This window comes from Dendrobates tinctorius, unplaced genomic scaffold, assembly GCF_039654945.1.
Source record: "Dendrobates tinctorius isolate UK_male_01 unplaced genomic scaffold, ASM3965494v1 ptg000077l, whole genome shotgun sequence".
Taxonomy (NCBI): domain Eukaryota; kingdom Metazoa; phylum Chordata; class Amphibia; order Anura; family Dendrobatidae; genus Dendrobates; species Dendrobates tinctorius.
Window position 1 is genome coordinate 336,687 of NW_027361745.1, and position 21,085 is coordinate 357,771.

Sequence of the window (21,085 nt, forward strand, 5' to 3'; positions counted from 1 at the left end):
GCAGCGTCCGATCTTATACATCAGCAGCAAATAATGCTCACAAGACTAAACACAAACTGCTGTTATTAATGGCGATGAGTCCGTGGGATCTGAGATATGGAAGAGAATAGTACGAAACGGAATGGATGGCGCTATAATAATAATACTAGTAGTGCGCCATAGGATGGATAGTGCAATAAATAATAATAATAATAGTGCGTGCAGCAATTTCTTCATACTGACATTTGGTCCATGAGATAAAACAGTCATCTGTACTCCCCCAATAAATAGCATTGTCCCTGCTGCTGTCAGTTTCTGTCAGATTTCTCCACAGACAACACAAAAAATGAAAATACAGTGGTGTGAACATAGCCGTAGAGAGCTGCCGTGATAACAGCAAGAAAAAACAAATCCTTGGTCACTTTCTCTCCAGGCAGAGAAATCAGCTAATCACGAGACCCGCTGGGATGTCCCAACTGGGAGGAGACATCAGACTTGAGCACTCTCCTCTACGAAGAAGCAGTCTGGAGACTCCCTGGAGGCACATGGTTCTGAAGAGAGAGGATGGCCCGGCTTCTGCTTGTACTCGTGACAGGTGAGTGCTCCCCGGCTTCTGCTTGTACTAGTGACAGGTGAATGCTCCCCTGGCTTCTGCTTGTCCTGGTAACAGGCGAGTGCTCCCCCGGCTCCAGCACCGCCTGCCATTTATATGTCTGTGTACATGTCATAGGTATGTAACGTGCACATGTGTATATATACATGTCTGTGTGTGTATCCTAAGTCATATTACAAGACTCGTTAAAGGGTTGATTGTGACTTGTAGGATCGCTACTACCAACAGGTGGCGCTGTAGAGTTCATGTCCTCTTCTTCTCTGAAGAGGCAATTTGCATGTGTGTGTATAGGTGCTTACAGATGTAGCAGAACTAAATGTATCAATTGGTGGAGAAAGGTTGAACTTAAAGGACTTAAATCCTTTCAAACTGTAACTATGTAATTGTGATGGCACAGGGTTTCTTTTACTGCACGTTACATAGGACTGCACATAAGTCATTATCTGTACAATGAAGGTGAACAGCTCAGTAACAGACTGGGCTCTGCTACATACAGACTTGTACACGTCTGTTGACGGCACGGGGCGGACATGTCCGGACTTATCTCCTTTCTCTAATAGTTTGTGGTGTCCACGGCTGCCTGTGATCATTCCGCGCTGCTTTACTATATGCATAGCAGAAAATTGCTAGAAGTGCAATTCCCTAATGTACCAGGAAAGCCTCCCCACCGTCACAGGGGTCCGGGACTATAAATGGGGTCTGTCAGTATAACCGACCAGTTAGGACATCAATAAGTAAAATGCGTCACTAAATGCTGCTGCATCTGCAGAGCATGAAACAGCAGATGCCTCCTATGTGGCTCCAGGACGCCTCCTGCTGGCCATCTGCCGTACTGACACTGAATGATGCAACCAGGAAAGGCGCCTCATAAAAGAATAAAGTTCCTGAAAGTTTCTCCAAAAAGTGAAAACAAGAGAATGAGCCCCCACTGCCACACAATGTCTCCGCACCCCCAGGAGCACCACCGACCCCAACAACTCACATGATACACATCGACGGAAAATAAGAGAAGAATATCCAGCGCAGGACAGGATCCTTCCTTCTGTACAAAGTGCATCCAGAGGTCACTGTCCATCCAGACAGAACAGTATATATATCCAGGCACAGTATATATCCACACAGAACGGTATATATCCACACAGGACGGTATATATCCAGCTCGGCAGCTCCTCGCACTCTCGCTCGCTCTCTACATATTTTGCACATGACTCACTTCTTGTTCTTCCTGTTTACTCTGTAACTTAAGAACCAGAACAAACTGGGACAAAAGATGTGATTGGTGCAACCACAGCGAGGAACCCCATAACACAGCGAGGAACCCCACAACACAGCGAGGAACCCCACAACACAGCGAGGAACCCCATAACAAAGCAAGGAACCCCACAACACAGCGAGGAACCCCACAACACAGCGAGGAACCCCACAACACAGCGAGGAGCCCCACAACACAGCGAGGAACCCCACAACACAGCGAGGAACCCCATAACACAGCGAGGAACCCCACAACACAGCGAGGAACCCCATAACTCTGCGAGGAACCCCATAACACAGCGAGGAACCCCATAACACAGCGAGGAACCCCACAACACAGCGAGGAACCCCACAACACAGCGAAGAACCCCACAACACAGCGAGGAACCAGACAACACTGCGAGGAACCCCATAACACAGCAAGGAACCCCGCAACACAGCGAGGAACCCCACAACACAGCGAGGAACCCCACAACACTGCGAGGAACCCCATAACACTGCGAGGAAACCCACAACACAGCGAGGAACCCCATAACACAGCAAGGAACCCCACAACACAGCGAGGAACCCCACAACACAGCGAGGAACCCCATAACACAGCGAGGAACCCCACAACACTGCGAGGATCCCCATAACACTGTGAGGAACCCCACAACACAGTGAGGAACCCCATAACACAGCAAGGAACCCCACAACACAGCGAGGAACCCCACAACACAGCGAGGAACCCCATAACACAGCGAGGAACCCCACAACACTGCGAGGATCCCCATAACACTGTGAGGAACCCCACAACACAGTGAGGAACCCCACAACACAGCAAGGAACCCCACAACACTGCGAGGATCCCCATAACACAGTGAGGAACCCCACAACACAGTGAGGAACCCCAAAACACAGCGAGAAACCCCACAACACAGCGAGGAACCCCACAACACAGCGAGGAACCCCACAACACGGCGAGGAACCCCACAACACGGCGAGGAACCCCACAACTCTGCGAGGAAGCCCACAACACAGCGAGGAACCCCACAACACTGCGAGGAACCCCATAACACAGCGAGGAACCCCTCAACACTGCGAGGAAACCCACAACACAGCGAGGAACCCCAAAACACAGCGAGGAACCCCACAACACAGCGAGGAACCCCACAACACTGCGAGGAACCCCACAACACGGCGAGGAACCCCACAACACAGCGAGGAACCCCACAACACAGCGAGGAACCCCATAACACAGCTGAGGGCGAAACAAGGCACAACATCCAGATATACCGACTGCTGCAGATATGCCACAGATCCCCCACAATCGTGTAATCCACAGCTTCCATCCACAACAGGGTCCTTCACAGATCCCTCCACAAGTGTCCTCCACAGATCCCCCACAAGTGTCCTCCACAGATCCCCCACAACAGTGTCCTCCACAGATCCCTCACAAGAGTGTCCTCCACAGGTCCCCCACAACAGTGTCCTCCACAGGTCCCCCACAACAGTGTCCTCCACAGATCCCCCACAACAGTGTCCTCCACAGATCCCCCACAACAGTGTCCTCCACAGATCCCACACAACAGCGTCCTCCACAGATCCCTCACAACAGCGTCCTCCACAGGTCCCCCACAACAGTGTCCGTGACAGATCCCCCCAACAGTGTCCTCCACAGATCCTCCACAACAGTGTCCTTCACAGATCCCCCACAACAGTGTCCTCCACAGACCCCTCACAACAGTGTCCTCCACAGACCCCTCACAACAGTGTCCTCCACAGATCCCTCACAACAGTGTCCTCCACAGATCCCCCACAACAGTGTCCTCCACAGATCCCCCACAACAGTGTCCTCCACAGATCCCCCACAACAGTGTCCTCCACAGATCCCCCACAACAGTGTCCTCCACAGATCCCTCACAACAGTGTCCTCCACTGGTCCCCCACAACAGTGTCCGCCACAGATCCCCCCAACAGTGTCATCCACAGATCCCCCACAACAGTGTCCTCCACAGATCCCCCACAACAGTGTCCTCCACAGATCCCCCAATAGTGTCCTCCACAGATCCCCCCACAACAGTGTCCTCCACAGATCCCCCCACAACAGTGTCCTCCACAGATCCCCCACAGCAGTGTCCTCCACAGATCCCCCACAACAGTGTCCTCCACAGATCCCCCACAACAGTGTCCTCCACAGATCCCCCACAACAGTGTCCTCCACAGATCCCCCACAACAGTGTCCTCCACAGGTCCCCCACAACAGTGTCCGCCACAGGTCCCCCACAAGTGTCCTCCACAGGTCCCCCACAACAGTGTCCTCCACAGATCCCCACAACAGTGTCCGCCACAGATCCCCCAATAGTGTCATCCACAGATCCCCCATAACAGTGTCCTCCACAGGTCCCCCACAACAGTGTCCTCCACAGATCCCCCACAACAGTGTCCTCCACAGATCCCCCACAACAGTGTCCTCCACAGATCCCTCACAACAGTGTCCTCCACAGGTCCCGCACAACAGTGTCCGCCACAGGTCCCCCACAACAGTGTCCTCCACAGATCCCCACAACAGTGTCCGCCACAGATCCCCCAATAGTGTCATCCACAGATCCCCCACAACAGTGTCCTCCACAGGTCCCCCACAACAGTGTCCTCCACAGATCCCCCCAATAGTGTCATCCACAGATCCCCCACAATAGTGTCCTCCAAAGGTCCCCCACAACAGTGTCCTCCACAGATCCCCCAAAACAGTGTCCTCCACAGATCCCCCACAACAGTGTCCACCACAGATCCCCCATAACAGTGTCCTCCACAGATCCCCCACAACAGTGTCCTCCACAGATCCCCCACAACAGTGTCCTCTATAGGTCCCCCCACAACAGTGTCCGCCACAGGTCCCCCACAACAGTGTCCTCCACAGATCACCCACAACAGTGTCCTCCACAGATCCCCCACAACAGTGTCCTCCACAGATCCCCCACAACAGTGTCCTCCACAGGTCCCCCACAACAGTGTCCGCCACAGGTCCCCCACAAGTGTCCTCCACAGGTCCCCCACAACAGTGTCCTCCACAGATCCCCACAACAGTGTCCGCCACAGATCCCCCAATAGTGTCATCCACAGATCCCCCACAACAGTGTCCTCCACAGGTCCCCCACAACAGTGTCCTCCACAGATCCCCCACAACAGTGTCCTCCACAGATCCCCCACAACAGTGTCCTCCACAGATCCCCCACAACAGTGTCCTCCACAGTTCCCCCACAACAGTGTCCTCCACAGGTCCCCCACATCAGTGTCCGCCACAGGTCCCCCACGAGTGTCCTCCACAGGTCCCCCACAACAGTGTCCTCCACAGATCCCCCACAACAGTGTCATCCACAGATCCCCGACAACAGTGTCCTCCACAGATCCCCCACAACAGTGTGCGCCACAGATCCCCCCCAACAGTGTCATCCACAGATGCCCCACAACAATGTCCTCCACAGGTCCCCCACAACAGTGTCCTCCACAGGTCCCCCACAACAGTGACCTCCACAGATCCACCACAACAGTGTCATCCACAGATCCCCCACAACAGTGTCCTCCACAGATCCCCCACAACAGTGTCCTCCACAGATCCCCCACAACAGTGTGCACCACAGATCCCCCCCAACAGTGTCCTCCACAGGTCCCCCACAACAGTGTCCTCCACAGGTCCCCCACAATTGTGTCCTCCACAGGTCCCCCACAACAGTGTCCTCCAAAGATTCCCCACAACAGTGTCATCCACAGATCCCCGACAACAGTGTCATCCACAGATCCCCGACAACAGTGTCCTCCATTGGTCCCCCACAACAGTGTCCTCCACAGGTCCCCCACAACAGTGTCCTCCACAAGTCCCCCACAACAGTGTCCTCCACAGATCCCCCCAACAGTGTCTTCCACAGATCCCCTCAACAGTGTCCTCCACAGGTCCCCCAAAACAGTGTCCGCCACAGGTCCCCCACAGCAGTGTCCTCCACAGGTCCCCCACAACAGTGTCCTCCACAGATCCCCCACAACAGTGTCATCCACAGATCCCCCACAACAGTGTCCTCCACAGATTGCCGACAACACGACAACAGTGTCCTCCACAGATCCCCCACAACAGTGTCCTCCACAGATCCCCCACAACAGTGTGCGCCACAGATCCCCCCCAACAGTGTCCTCCACAGATCCCCCACAACAGTGTCCTCCACAGATCCCCCACAACAGTGTCCTCCACAGATCCCCCACAACAGTGTCCTCCACAGATCCCCCACAACAGTGTCCTCCACAGATCCCTCACAACAGTGTCCTCCACAGGTCCCCCACAACTGTGTCCTCCACAGATCCCCCACAACAGTGTCCTCCACAGATCCCCCACAACAGTGTCCTCCACAGATCCCCCACAACAGTGTCCTCCACAGGTCCCCCACAACAGTGTCCTCCACAGGTCCCCCTCAACTGTGTCCTCCACAGGTCCCCCACAACAGTGTCCACCACAGATCCCCCACAACAGTGTCATCCACAGATCCCCCACAACAGTGTCCTCCACAGATCCCTCACAACAGTGTCCTCCACAGGTTCCCCACAACAGTGTCCTCCACAGATCCCCCACAACAGTCTCCTCCACAGGTCCCCCACAACAGTGTCCTCCACAGGTCCCCCACAACAGTGTCCTCCACAGATCCCCCACAACAGTGTCCTCCACAGATCCCCCACACCAGTGTCCTCCACAGATCCCCCACAACAGTGTCCTCCACAGATCCCCCACAACAGTGTCCTCCACAGATCCCTCACAACAGTGTCCTCCACAGGTCCCCCACAACAGTGTCCTCCACAGATCCCCCACAACAGTCTGCTCCACAGGTCCCCCACAACTGTGTCCTCCACAGATCCCTCACAACAGTATCCTCCACAGGTCCCACACAACAGTGTCCACCACAGATCCCCCACAACAGTGTCCTCCATAGGACCTATGAAGTCAGTGCAGATTCTCCTGTTACTTACAATCTTCCGACTGTCACGTTCTATTATTGTTACTATCTCACTATAATAGTTCCTCATCCTCCTCTTGTTTCTTCAGTTTCTCTCGCCCTTTCAGGTCTTGTTACAGCTGAGGATCCCATACCAGTAAATGGACAGCTGGGCTCCGACCTCCTCCTGCCCCTGGTGGAGGCCTGTACATCTAAGCACCGCTATCGCTTTGACCTTCTACGTGGCACTCAGAAAATCGGGGCGTATGACAATCACCTACAAGGACTAAGAAGCTATAACGATCGTCTGACATACGACAAAGAGACCTGTACGATCACTCTGAAGGAGCTGCGTACACAGGACGGGAGCAGATTCACTGCGAAACTGAGCTATGACATAAATGACAGGTCAACTCTACACGACATAAATTACCAGGTCACCTTCATCGGTGAGTCCATACCGGCCATAGTCTGGTCACCTTCATCAGTGAGTCCATACCGGCCATAGTCTGGTCACCTTCATCGGTGAGTCCATACCGGCCATAGTCTGGTCACCTTCATCGGTGAGTCCATACCGGCCACAGTCAGGTCACCTTCATCGGTGAGTCCATACCGGCCACAGTCAGGTCACCTTCATCGGTGAGTCCATGCCGGCCACAGTCTGGTCACCTTCATCGGTGAGTCCATACCGGCCATAGTCTGGTCACCTTCATCGGTGAGTCCATACCGGCCATAGTCTGGTCACCTTCATCGGTGAGTCCATACCGGCCACAGTCAGGTCACCTTCATCGGTGAGTCCATACCGGCCATAGTCTGGTCACCTTCATCGGTGAGTCCATACCGGCCACAGTCAGGTCACCTTCATCGGTGAGTCCATACCGGCCACAGTCAGGTCACCTTCATCGGTGAGTCCATACCGGCCATAGTCTGGTCACCTTCATCGGTGAGTCCATACCGGCCATAGTCTGGTCACCTTCATCGGTGAGTCCATACCGGCCACAGTCAGGTCACCTTCATCGGTGAGTCCATACCGGCCATAGTCTGGTCACCTTCATCGGTGAGTCCATACCGGCCACAGTCAGGTCACCTTCATTGGTGAGTCCATACCGGCCACAGTCAGGTCACCTTCATCGGTGAGTCCATACCGGCCACAGTCAGGTCACCTTCATCGGTGAGTCCATGCCGGCCACAGTCAGGTCACCTTCATCGGTGAGTCCATGCCGGCCACAGTCAGGTCACCTTCATCGGTGAGTCCATACCGGCCACAGTCAGGTCACCTTCATCGGTGAGTCCATACCGGCCATAGTCTGGTCACCTTCATCGGTGAGTCCATACCGGCCATAGTCTGGTCACCTTCATCGGTGAGTCCATACCGGCCACAGTCAGGTCACCTTCATCGGTGAGTCCATACCGGCCATAGTCTGGTCACCTTCATCGGTGAGTCCATATCGGCCACAGTCAGGTCACCTTCATCGGTGAGTCCATACCGGCCACAGTCAGGTCACCTTCATCGGTGAGTCCATACCGGCCATAGTCTGGTCACCTTCATCGGTGAGTCCATACCGGCCATAGTCTGGTCACCTTCATCGGTGAGTCCATACCGGCCATAGTCTGGTCACCTTCATCGGTGAGTCCATACCGGCCACAGTCAGGTCACCTTCATCGGTGAGTCCATACCGGCCATAGTCTGGTCACCTTCATCGGTGAGTCCATACCGGCCACAGTCAGGTCACCTTCATTGGTGAGTCCATACCGGCAACAGTCAGGTCACCTTCATCGGTGAGTCCATACCGGCCACAGTCAGGTCACCTTCATCGGTGAGTCCATGCCGGCCACAGTCAGGTCACCTTCATCGGTGAGTCCATGCCGGCCACAGTCAGGTCACCTTCATCGGTGAGTCCAAACCGGCCACAGTCAGGTCACCTTCATCGGTGAGTCCATACCGGCCATAGTCTGGTCACCTTCATCGGTGAGTCCATACCGGCCATAGTCTGGTCACCTTCATCGGTGAGTCCATACCGGCCACAGTCAGGTCACCTTCATCGGTGAGTCCATACCGGCCATAGTCTGGTCACCTTCATCGGTGAGTCCATATCGGCCACAGTCAGGTCACCTTCATCGGTGAGTCCATACCGGCCACAGTCAGGTCACCTTCATCGGTGAGTCCATACCGGCCATAGTCTGGTCACCTTCATCGGTGAGTCCATACCGGCCATAGTCTGGTCACCTTCATCGGTGAGTCCATACCGGCCACAGTCTGGTCACCTTCATCGGTGAGTCCATACCGGCCACAGTCAGGTCACCTTCATCGGTGAGTCCATACCGGCCACAGTCCGTTCGGCTTCAGTTTGTAATTCATATCAGCAGTGAATAGAAATCAAAAGCCTTATCCAGTTGAGTGCTGGATTCCAAATCCCCAAAAAATCGAACTAAAAAATTGTAATACCCGGCCGATGTGATCACTATAGTGTATGACCCCACATGCCTGTATGCATCCTGATGGCGTTGGGCATGCTCCTGATGAGAAGAGGGATGGCGCCGTTTTTGCAGACCTGAATCATGTCATCAGTAACATGAGAGTGTGAGCTGACGGGGGTATCACAATCTCTGGGGTCTTGACTACCCCCCAACGCACTGAGTGGTCGGTTGTGAGGGAATATTGTGGCCATGATGACCTCAGGTGGTGCGTCCTAGTGGAAATGCCGATCCATAAAAGACTGAGGGTCTCATGTGGGATAAAAGAAGCTGAAACCTTCTGCAGAATCCTTGTAAGGCCATGTGCACACGTAGTTTTAGTGCTGCGGACTTTTCCTCGCGGATTTGCAAAAATCCGCAGGTAAATCCGCAGGTCAAAGACCTGCGGTTTGCCTGCGGATTAGCCTGCGGTTTGCCTGTGGATTAGCCTGCGGATTAGCCTGCGGTTTGCCTGTGGATTAGCCTGCGGATTAGCCTGCGGTTTAGCCCTGCGGTTTCACAGCTCTACAATGGAGAAGCTGTGAATCCGCAGCGGATTCCGCACAAAGAATTTGGACCTGCAGCAAATCCGCGTGGAAAAATCCGCAGCATGTGCACAGCGTTTTTTGTTTTAGCATTGAAAACAATGGTACAGTACAACGCAACTAAATCTGCTGCGGACCCGCAGGGCCTGAAACGCTGCGGATCAGCAGCAAAATCCGCACCGTGTGCACATAGCCTAAGAGTTCAGTCCCAATGATGGTGCCATGGCAAATCCTTATTTCATTTGACGCCATTTTTGTCTTTTTTCAGATCCTACGACATCTAGTCCATCAACACCAGCGATGAACCACACACGAGAGGGTTAGTGTAATCACTCGCTACAAGGGGGGGATGTCAGAAGTGCATGTGCACAGGGGCCCCAATTAATGAAGGCCTGCCTGTCACATTGCATTGTATATTGGGGTGACAATATGGCGGACCGTCACTAGGATAATTGTGTGTGATCCGCTCCTCTCAGCCTCTCATCTCAGCCTCTGCTTTCTATATTTCAGATCGCACCTCCCGTAATGGGACGCAGGTCTCCCATGATGGCGTCCGCAGATTCATCTCCTTCTGCTTGTCGCTGGACTCTGTGGTGAACGTTGCACTTGGATTACTGCTCCTGATATTACAAGGTTTGTAATTATTACACTGATACCAAGAGGATAGATGAGCTGAAGTCAGTGCATACATTAAGTTCTATATTTCCTGCTTCTCCATCCTGTGATCAGGTCTCCACAGGAATCGAATTAACATCTCTGTGTTCACACTTCTGTCTGTCCAGGAGCCACTGCCCACCATGATGTCAATAGGAGAATTTGGTAATCTTGACCAATGAACTCAGAAGCAGGTTATACATGTCCATAGAGATACATTGTGTGTATGATAATGTATTTCTATGGTCCTTGTATACTGAGGTGACAGATAATATTTTGTCTATTTTTTTGTAATAAGTCGCTTTTATTGTATTTGTGTATAGTTTGCATTTGTTTTTCAAAAGCATTTTAATTGCCATGAGTAGCAGCTGCACATGTGTGTAAGCACCGGGGGTGGGGTATGGCTATCTTCCTCCGTTAAGAGGTGAGGTTAGTCCCACTCTCCTGTGAGACCAGTAGAAGCGCTACTGCAGCGCGAAACGGCTGTCATCATTTCCACTCCCGCTCCCATCCTCGCTATACAGATGTTTTAAAGGATTGGAATAAAGAAGATTTTAACCGGTGAGTGCCATCCGTTTTCTTTTTTGGTGTAGCCGCTGTGACTAATTGCTTTGGAGTGGCACCCCAGTTTGTGGAGCACTTCCCATAGTATGCATATTTGCAGTACCGGCTTACACAGCTCTTTGTGCAATGAATGAGCTTTCCACCTGTGCGGATTAACACTTTGTTGGAGATACTTTGGACTGTTCTATATATCCAGCACGCGTGTGGTGTACTTGCTGCACTTTGCAATATTGCGTGGATAAAATATCTTGGCTGATGGAGTCAGAAGTTGCTCCAGATACAAATGACTTACGAGCGGGCAGGGAGGATGTGGCAGTTTATTTTAAGGAGTGTGAACAGCACGATGTGTTGCAGTCACTGAGTACAAAGGCTTTGGAAAGTAAACTGTTCAATCTAACAGAAAAAGAGGTTAGATTGTTTTGGACTAACAACGCTCTTAAATCTTATTTGGAAGCTGTCAGAGTTCCACGAGGCTTAAGGATTTTTAAAGAGGCATCACATTTCAGAGATGATCCCCAATTTTTGGCATAATGGCAAAAAAGGAATTAGACCTACCGGTAATTCTGTTTCCTGTAGTCCCTCAGGACAGCACCATGGAGGACGTCCTTCCTTGCCCTATAGTGGGACAGGATCAGAGAGAGGTTAAAAGGCCCCTCCCACCTCCACCCTCCAGTGTTTTATCAAAGTACCACCGAGCATGGATGGAAATGGTCTAAACGCGCCCTTACAAACCCGTATGTAAGACCCTTTAGCAGCTCCATCCCAATCTCGAGCCACGATGACCTGATAGATGAACAATCTGCCGATCGATCCCATGCAGGCCTAAAGACAAACATAAGGGAGGGAACTAATTGTGCTGTCCTGAGGGACTACAGGAAACAGAATTACCGGTAGGTCTAATTCCCTTTTTCCCTTACGTCCCTCCGGACAGCACCATGGAGAATACCAAAGCAAAGGTCTCAGGGTGGGTACAAAAGCTCCAGGATCAAAGTTCTAGGTAAGAACCAGGCTAGATATAGAAATTATCTGTAAGATGAGAAGAAATATAGATATCGAAAGGGATCTCCAAAGGTGATCACCGTAGTGAGTGTCTGATATATGTCTATAATGGCCAGTATGAATGTGGCAAACAAGATCTGCAGTGGAACAACCTGTTGCACCCCAATACCACTAAAGAACCGCAGTGAATTACACTTATTGTGATAGATACTTATGAACACCGCAGTCACAGAATAGGTTTAAAACCTTATTGCCCAGCAAAGGTATGGGCAATGGGCTATGGGTTCTCAACTGCAAGAGTCCTGGACACAGCTTCTTTACCTTAGGAGCCCTGACTCCTGTAAGAGCAGCAAGTATGGGATCCTCTGCCACCTGACAGAGACCTGCTGAATCGCCACCAGGTACAAAAAGTAGTGATGCCACCCCTGGTAAACATAATACACGGATTTATGAGACAAGAACCTGTCTACCGGGTGTCTATCAAGGAAACTAGTCCGACTGCTCTATGTGGAGTCGGGAAGAATTGTTTTCTTCCACCTTATGGGATTTTCTGCACCCAGAATATGTCCACTTAAAGGATGAACCCCAGAGACGTATGTCCCCCTTTAAAAGCTAACTATGAGGGAGCCCTGCCTTTAGCACTCAAGACAGTAACTCATTTGAGAGTAATGCTAAGTTACTAGGCCAATTCAAGCATAACTATTGGTCTGGCTAAGTCCAGTTGCCAAGAATGAAGCAACAGAAACTGGGTCTGGGTCCCGAAACACGAAGACCAGAGTTGGGGCCTGAGACAAAATGTGAAGTGGCAGGCCGATCATACAAGGTGCGGCCCACAAAAAGGCACAAGTCAGAAGGTCTAAGCCAGAGGCCCATAGCCAGAGGCTCAAAGCCACAGCACCCGAGGTACTATGAAGCACAGAGGTATTAAGACCCACCAATGACCCCGAGGCGCAGGGGTACCACAGCCTTATGACGCCATATGACACACAGAAGCCTTATGCTGTACAGAAGCGCTACCTATGACGCAATATGATGTGCCAAGACACTATGGGGCGCTATGAAGCAATATGATGTATAGAGCCACTATGAAGGCTTATGATGCAATATGATGCACCAAGGGACTATGAAGCCACATAGTGGAATACGCTGCATAGAGGCCCTATGAAGCCCCATGATGCCGTATGATGAACAGAGGCACTATGCAGCCCCATGATGCAGTCTGATGCACAAGGGATCTATGAAGCCATATGATGTACAAAGGCACTATGAAGTCATATGATGAAGTATGATGTACCAAGGTACTATGAAGCCATATGATGCACAGAGGTACTATGAAGCACAATGATGCAACCTGAAGCACAATGATGCAATATGAAGCACGCTGATGCCAAATGATGCAGTATGATGCACAGCGGCACTATGGCGCACGGCGGCAATATATCGTGTACAGCGGCAATATATTGTGCACAGCGGCAATATATCATGCACAGCGACAATATATCGTGCACAGCGGCAATATATCGTGCACAGTGGCAATATATCGTGCACAGCGGCAATATTGTGCACAGCGGCAATATCTCATGCACAGCAGCAATATATCGTGCACAGCGGCAATATATCGTGCACAGCGGCAATATCTCGTGCCCAGCAGCAATATCGTGCCCAGCGCCAATATATCACGCACAGCGGCAATATCGTGCACAGCGCCAATATATCACGCACAGCGGCAATATCGTGCACAGCAGCAATATCGTACCCAGCAGCAATATCGTGCACAGCGGCAATATCGTGCACAGCGGCAATATCTCATGCACAGCGACAATATCTCATGCACAGTGGCAATATCTCGTGCACAGCAGCAATATATCATGCCCAGCGGCAATATCTTGTGCCCAGCAGCAATATCTCGTGCCCAGCGGCAATATCTCGTGCACAGTGGCAATATCTCGTGCACAGTGGCCATATCCTGCACAGCGGCGATACGATGTTCAGCGGCGATACGATGCAGAGAGACAAAACGATGCCCCTATAATGTAATATGATGCACAGACTACGGCCCTGCTTGAAGGTGCCAAACGAGAGACCAGGCCCCCAGTTACCTCCAAGAGAGCAATCAGAGATCCGGATAAACCTCCGCTCTGAATAGTATAACTCAATTGTCAGACTGGCTCCACCTGAAGAGCTAATTAATGAGCCGCAGGTGGAGGGCAGTCTCCCTGCTGCATTCCACCATGTGTCCAGCCATAAGGCTCTGTGCAGACATGGCCTGCAACTAACTGAGGTCCCATTACTATAGCCTAGAGGCCCAAGGCCTAGCTGCTTATATGTGAAGACACATCTCAGCACATGAGGCTATAGGCCCAGCTTTGGCACCAAGGCATGAGGTTAGTATCAACCCAGAGGCCAGGCCCTGAACACAACATTCCAGCGTGCACTCACCTGTGCTGGCTCCACACCTGCTAGAAAGACAGGGGAGCTGGTATCGCTGAGAGCCTACCATGGAGGGAAGTGGCGTTCGGTCAGGAATGTTGTATTACTGCCAGTGATTTCCTCTCCTGTGCCCCACGAGATCCAAGAAACTAGGCTGTTGCCTGTCTCGTTCTGCACTTCTGCGTTCTGCCATGGAACGCACGCTGACCTTATGCTGACGTTACCGGACGCGCGACGGCCTTCTCCACCGCGTGTTTTCCGGAAGTAGCGATGTTTTGCCAGCCGGCGTCCGACCGGGAGGAGCAGCTCAACCCAGGAGCACGTCCACTCGACTGGTCTTTGGGGCAGAGGGACTCCCCACCGGGGAGTGTCGGCCCTGGGCCCCTTGATGGGGGAAGGATTGGACGCACCGCACGATCCCCCTGAGCCCATCATGCAGGCTGGCTGCTGGCTGAGGAGCTTCTCCAAGAGATGCCAGCCACGGTCCGCTTGACAGGGGGGAAGAGAGGGCTGAGACCCCCAATCCCATCTGGTACAGTGAATGACGGCTGAGGGACCTCTCCCAGAGAGGAATCAGCCACGGACCGCCTGCCAGGGGAATGGAAAGCCATAAACGTCCACAGGCTATCTTCACTCTAAGAGCAACCTCTCATACAACCGTCCCCTGCTGGGACAGGAAAAACACTGGAGGGTGGAGGGGCCTTTTAACCTCTCTCGGATCCTGTCCCACTATAGGGCAAGGAAGGACATCCTCCATGGTGCTGTCCGGAGGGACGTAAGGGAAAAATATTTTTGGAGTGTTCAGAAAAATTATTGAAATTGGTCTATGAGTTCAATATGAAACGTTATACTCAATTGGAGCTGGACATTAAAAAAACGAAGGACGAGGTTAAGTCCAGATTATCAGATCCACAATGGTTATCCCTGACTAAAAAAATGGATACTAAGCTAACTACCATTCAGGTGAATGTGAAACAAGTTAAAAGGGATAAATTCATTCGAGACAAAGGTGATTATGACTCTGACCGGGTCTTCACATGGAACAAAAATAGGAACGAATATGAGAGCGGGAAGCCACGAAGGTCTTTTCACCATAGGAGGAATAACAGAAAATATGGAGGCAAGAAAGATAGAAATGAATACCTGACAACAGAGTCTGATTCAAGTGCACAAGAAGAATCCTGTCACATTGTAGAAGGATCATCTTTATTCTCATTTGCACAAGGAAAGACTAGAAGCAATGCGATGAAACTGAATGGAAGGAGACACAGAGTAGATATTAGAAAAAAACTTTTTGACAGTTAGAGTGATCAATGAGTGGAACAAGCTGCCACGAGAAGTGGTGAGTTCTCCTTCAATGGAAGTCTTCAAACAGAGGCTGGACAGACATCTGACTGGGATGATTTAGCGAATCCTGCTTTGAGCAGGGGGTTGGACCAGATGGCCCAGGAGGTCCCTTCCAACTCTACGATTCTATGATTCTATCCAAGGTGGATCTGACAGCTTAAATGCATAAAGTGAACTTTTTTTCCTTTGGCTGTGTGCCAAAGTGTGATGTGATTGCCCCCAGTGGCCATTAGAATTATTACACGTGGTGTCGTTCATTCTGAGTTGCCCCGGTGGTGGTGAGTGGTATCGCACCTTAGTTTTAGGTTTAAGGTGCACTTAATTACAAATCAGGTGGAGGCTCTATAAATGAGTCTCAGGGGTGTTCAATCACTGTTGGTGATATTGTGTGTCATTTTGCAAGTAAGCCTGGGTGAATGAAGGAGCTGAACATGAGTCCTGGGCAGCCCAGCCAGAGGGAACGAGTGGCGGCTATGTGGTCTGCAAGAAGGGCTGGCATGACGTGGTGGAGTCACAGTTTATGGTGTCGGCAGGAGGTGCTTGCATGGCTTGGTGGAATGATGACTATGGTGAGAGTTGCACTCAGCATGCGGGACTTGGTTGCCGAGAGCTGGACTCAAGCATGCTGGACTTTTTTGGCAGAAGCTGAACTCATCTTTGGGATTCTGTTACTGGGCAGCTGCAATTGGTGGTGGACTCTGCTCCAAGGCTGCACTATGGTGATGGATCCGATTATGGTGATGGATCCAGGTGGAGGAGAAGATGCACACAGGTGGTGCGCTCTGTTGCTAGGAGCGTACGCAGCGGAGCAAAGCTAAGTGGTGTTTCCCCTGTTTTGTCATCTTTCCTCATGTGTGTTTTAGTGCAGTAGTGGGACTAGTTTCCGCACCGACCAATTCCCTAGTGAGGGTTTAGGTTAGGGCGAGCTAGGGTTTTTAGGCTCCTGTTGCGTGCCCGGTGCGGAACCGGCATAGGGAACGTTAGGAGTGCAGGGACACTGGCTCAGGGGAGTACAGGAGGTCTCCACTTCCCTATTCCCTATCGCAGGGCCCACCATTGTTAATGTTTCCCAGGTTTCCCTTATTATTTAAATTCGCCTTACTGGAGGCGGGGTTTCCAGATTTACGTGTAATGCCTAAATTCGCCTGTTGGAGGCGGCGTATCCAGCTGCACGTCTTATTATTTAAATTCGCCCCACTGGAGGCGGTGTATCCAGGGTCACGTGTGTCACATGGGTTCGCCTTGCGGTACTCGCTACATCCAGACACACGTGACAAAGACATTATCACCAACCCCACCCACCTGTCTGGTGACGTCCGCCTGTATGAACAAGTCCCGCTCCCCAGCAGCGACTCTAGGGGGCTTTTGCCAGACCCGCAATTTGCCAAAGCCGCCATTTTGATTTCCTGGTTACCTGAGCAGAGGCCCCAGACCCTGATAACTGCTGCAGCGGCTCTAACACCTTGCCGCTCCCCACTCACCTCAGTGAGGCCCGGCAGCAATTACTCAGCGGTCTCCACATGGCCAAAGCTCACCAGAGAAAAAAAATGTAAGGTTGGTGATAATGTCTTGGTCTCGTGTGTCTGGACGCAGCGAGTACCGCAAGGCGAACCCATGTGACACACGTGACCCTGGATACACCGCCTCCAGTGGGGCGAATTTAAATAATAAGACATGCAGCTGGATACGCCGCCTCCAACAGGCAAATTTAGGCATTACACGTAAATCTGGAAACCCCGCCTCCAGTAAGGCGAATTTAAATAATAAGGGAAACCTGGGAAACATTAACAATGGTGGGCCCTGCGATAGGGAATAGGGAAGTGGAGACCTCCTGTACTCCCCTGAGCCAGTGTCCCCGCACTCCTAACGTTCCCTATGCCAGTTCCGCACCGGGCGACGCACAGGAGCCTAAAAACCCTGACTCGCCCTAACCTAAACCCTCACTAGGGAAAGTGCCGGTGCGGAAACTAATCCCACCACTACACTAAAACACATGAGGAAAGACGACAATACAGGGGAAACACCACTTAGCTTTGCTCCGCTGCGTACGCTCCCAGCAACAGAGCCCACCACCTGCATGCATCTTCTCCTCCACCCGGATCCATCACCATAACTGGATCCTTCACCATAGTGCAGCCTTGGAGCAGAGTCCACCACCAATTGCAGAAGTCCAGTAACAGAGTCCCAAAGATGAGGTCAGCTTCTGCCAGAACGTCCAGCATGCATGAGTCCAGCTCTCAGCAACCAAGTCCCGCATGCTGAGTGCAACTCTCACCATAGTCATCATTCCACCAAGCCATGCAAGCACTTCCTGCAAACACCATAAACTGTGACTCCACCACGCCATGCCAGCCCTTCTTGCAGACCACCTAGCTGCCACTCATCCCCTCTGGCTGGGCTGCGCAGGACTCATGTTCAGCTCCTTCCTCACCCAGGCTTGCTTCCCAAATGACACACAATATCACCAGAAGTGATTGAACACCCCTGAGACTCATTTATAGAGCCTCCACATGATTTGTAATTAAGTGCACATTAAACCTAAAACTAAGGTGCGATACGACTCACTACCACCGGGGCAACTTAGAATGAACGACACCACGTGTAATAATTCTAATGGCCAGCGGGGGCAATCACATCACACTTTGGCACACAGCCAAAGGAAAAAAAGTTCACTTTATGCATTTAAGCTGTCAGATCCACCTTGGATCATGAAAAATCCTTTACTTCACCTGGCCCTTCAGATAGAGTCCATGTTAATTCAACAGAGCTTGTCCCGGCGCCCCCTTTAGGCAGAGAACGCGCAGAGGGGGGAAGGGGAGAAAACGCAGGACGCCAATGGAAAAGGAAACGTGTGTCATGGAGACAGAAACAGCAATAAACTCTTGTAATAACATGGTGTTGAATCTAACTGACCATATTTTGAATAGCTCACATTTATCTGTTCTTTCAAAAGGACTGGGCTTCTGTGTTCTGGAGGCTTTTAATTTTGTGGACTTTAAAATAGATCTTTTTAGGGCTATTCGGAAAATCCATTTACATAAGTCGCTTGTATCGAGTGTTAAGGAGGTGACAGCTTCAGAAGGAGAGAGTCCGTGTCAGGTGGGCCCTTTAGGGTTCCTTGCCGGCACTGACTCACTGGCTGATGTAAGGGCGGATGCCCAGATTTTGTGTGATCTAACTGCCCCAGAATCGGTCCACCCCATAGATGAGGAATCTTTCAAACCTTTTACAGGGGGGTGCCATCTACGTTTATGCCCCAGGTGACCCCTGGGAATGTAATTTGTTATGAGCTCATTTTCTTCTTCACCTTTGATGTCCGATGAACTCCCTCTGTTGGTGAAAGGAGGTAGTGAAATTGATTTGGATGGGAAAAACCTGTCATCTGAACAGGTGGAGTGTGATTGGACATCCGGAATCTCTGAGTGGATATAAGGCTGCCGACGCCCTGCTGGGTTGCTGGTGATCCTCTCTGCTCTGAGCTCTGGCCTCCAGTTTAGTCCTGTCTACTAAAGCTAAGTTTTTGCTCTGCTATTGTTCCATGAGATTTTGTCTGGTTTCCTTAGTGTTTGTATTCAGCCAGTCCTGGTTGGGACTGGCTGAATCCCCATTTTGTCTCTGATCAGTTGATCTCTTTGCTCTGTTTTCAGAATATACCTGAGTGCTGATATAGTGATTTTGAAGTCTAGTGACTTCAAGGCCTTTTCTATCAGACGTGTTGGACATTATTTTTGGCAGGGTTTTTGCGTGATTGCAGACAGTTGCTTTTCTTTCCTGTCCTATCTAGTTAGTGAGGGCCCCATCATTTGCTCAGCCTGTCTTTCTGTCTGTGTTTGTGTTTTCATCTGTTTTCACCGTCAATACATGTTGGGGGCTGTCTATTGCTTTGGGGTCTGCTCTGGGGCAGTTTAGATTTCCCCATTCTTTCTTTAGGTTTATTTAGTTCTCCGGCTGCAAACGAGGTGTCTAGGACCACCATAGGAACGCCCCACGGCTACTGTTAGTTGTTGTGAATAGGATCAGGGGTCTGCAATCCGCTAGCTACCAACCTCTCCGGTTTTCTGGACTTAGCTTGTATTTTTGTTTTTTCCTCCTCCAGTGACTCATTCATAACAGTAATTGATTTATTCGAAACACAGGTATTGAAAGATGTTGAATCTATTATACATCCGATTGCTCCGCCTAACCTCACAACTTTAGAGAAACGTGCTCTCTCTGAAATTAGAGAATGGCCTGATGTGGTTGTGAGGAATGCTGACAAGGGTGGTAACATAGTCCTATTACCAAAAGAGCAGTATTTGGCGGAGGCCATGAGACAGTTATCGGATACGTATACTTATTTAAGATTGACACAAGACCCGACAACTAGGTTTAACAATGAATTGCGGAGTTTTTTACGTCAAAATGTGGAATTGGGTGTGTTGTCTAAGAAAAAGGCTGAGAAATTGCTACCGGAGTTCCCACGTCACCCTCATTGGTATTATATCCCAAAGGTCCATAAATCCCTTACTTTACTACCTCGCCAGGACGCCCCATCGTGTCAGGGATTGGATCCCTTACAGAGCCATTGTCACAGTATATGGATTGGTTGTTGCGCCCTTTGTTGCATGACATTATTATTATTGTTATGCATTTATATAGCGCCATTTATTCCATGGCGCTTTACAGAGAAAAGGGGAAATATAGACAAGTATAATAAACATGTGTAAGACAAAGGACACACAAGTACAGAAGGAGAGAGGACCCTGCCCGCGAGGGCTCACAGTCTACAGGGATGGGTGAGGATACAGTAGGAGAGGGTATTTTACCTCTTATATTAAGGATACTGATGAGTTTTTGGGGGTCCTTAGAGGTATTACGTGGCAAACAGGTTTTTCCTTGGTTTCTATTCATGTACAAAGTCTGTACACAAGGATCCCTCAGGATTTAGGTGTAACAGTTTTGAGGAAAATTTTGGGGTCACTAAAGAGAAGTGATAGTTTTGTCAATTTTGTATGTGAGGGCGTGGACTTCATATTGAAGCATAATGCGTTCAAATTTGAGGACTCCTGGTTTTTACAATGTACTGGGACGGCGATGGGAACTCCGGTCACTTGTACTTTTGCGAACCTTTTTTTAGCTTTGTTGGAGGAGGATTATGTGTACAATGTTGGAAATTTTCTAAGACACATTAGACTTTTTGTTCGCTAGGTGGACGACATATTCATGATATGGGATGGACCTCGTGAGTCATTTGATAAATTTGTTCAGTATCTTAATGTGGTGCTCCTGAGGCTCAGTCGCCACAGAGGTACTGC

The 21,085-nt window shown here is 50.7% G+C and overlaps 1 protein-coding gene and 1 long non-coding RNA gene across 4 annotated transcripts in view; one reads left to right on the forward strand and one right to left on the reverse strand.

Annotated features, from left to right (window-relative positions):
* Positions 1-1,928, reverse strand: part of LOC141096669 (uncharacterized) — an 85,396-nt gene extending 83,468 nt beyond the window's left edge. Inside the window, exon 1 of the long non-coding RNA XR_012233746.1 lies at positions 1,575-1,928. This is a non-coding gene — a long non-coding RNA (uncharacterized lncRNA). The remainder of the gene's footprint in view (positions 1-1,574) is intronic.
* Positions 446-21,085, forward strand: part of LOC141096668 (uncharacterized) — a 42,632-nt gene continuing 21,992 nt past the window's right edge. For 2 of the 3 annotated variants that reach the window (XM_073583385.1, XM_073583384.1), the window contains exons 1-4: positions 446-574; positions 6,909-7,247; positions 10,066-10,116; positions 10,308-10,430. In XM_073583385.1, the coding sequence (XP_073439486.1) occupies positions 544-574; positions 6,909-7,247; positions 10,066-10,116; positions 10,308-10,430 (544 nt within the window). In that variant the 5' untranslated portion in view covers positions 446-543. Of the gene's footprint in view, positions 575-6,908; positions 7,248-10,065; positions 10,117-10,307; positions 10,431-10,526; positions 11,850-21,085 lie in introns of those variants that run through there. The other variant, XM_073583386.1, reaches the window with a different exon arrangement.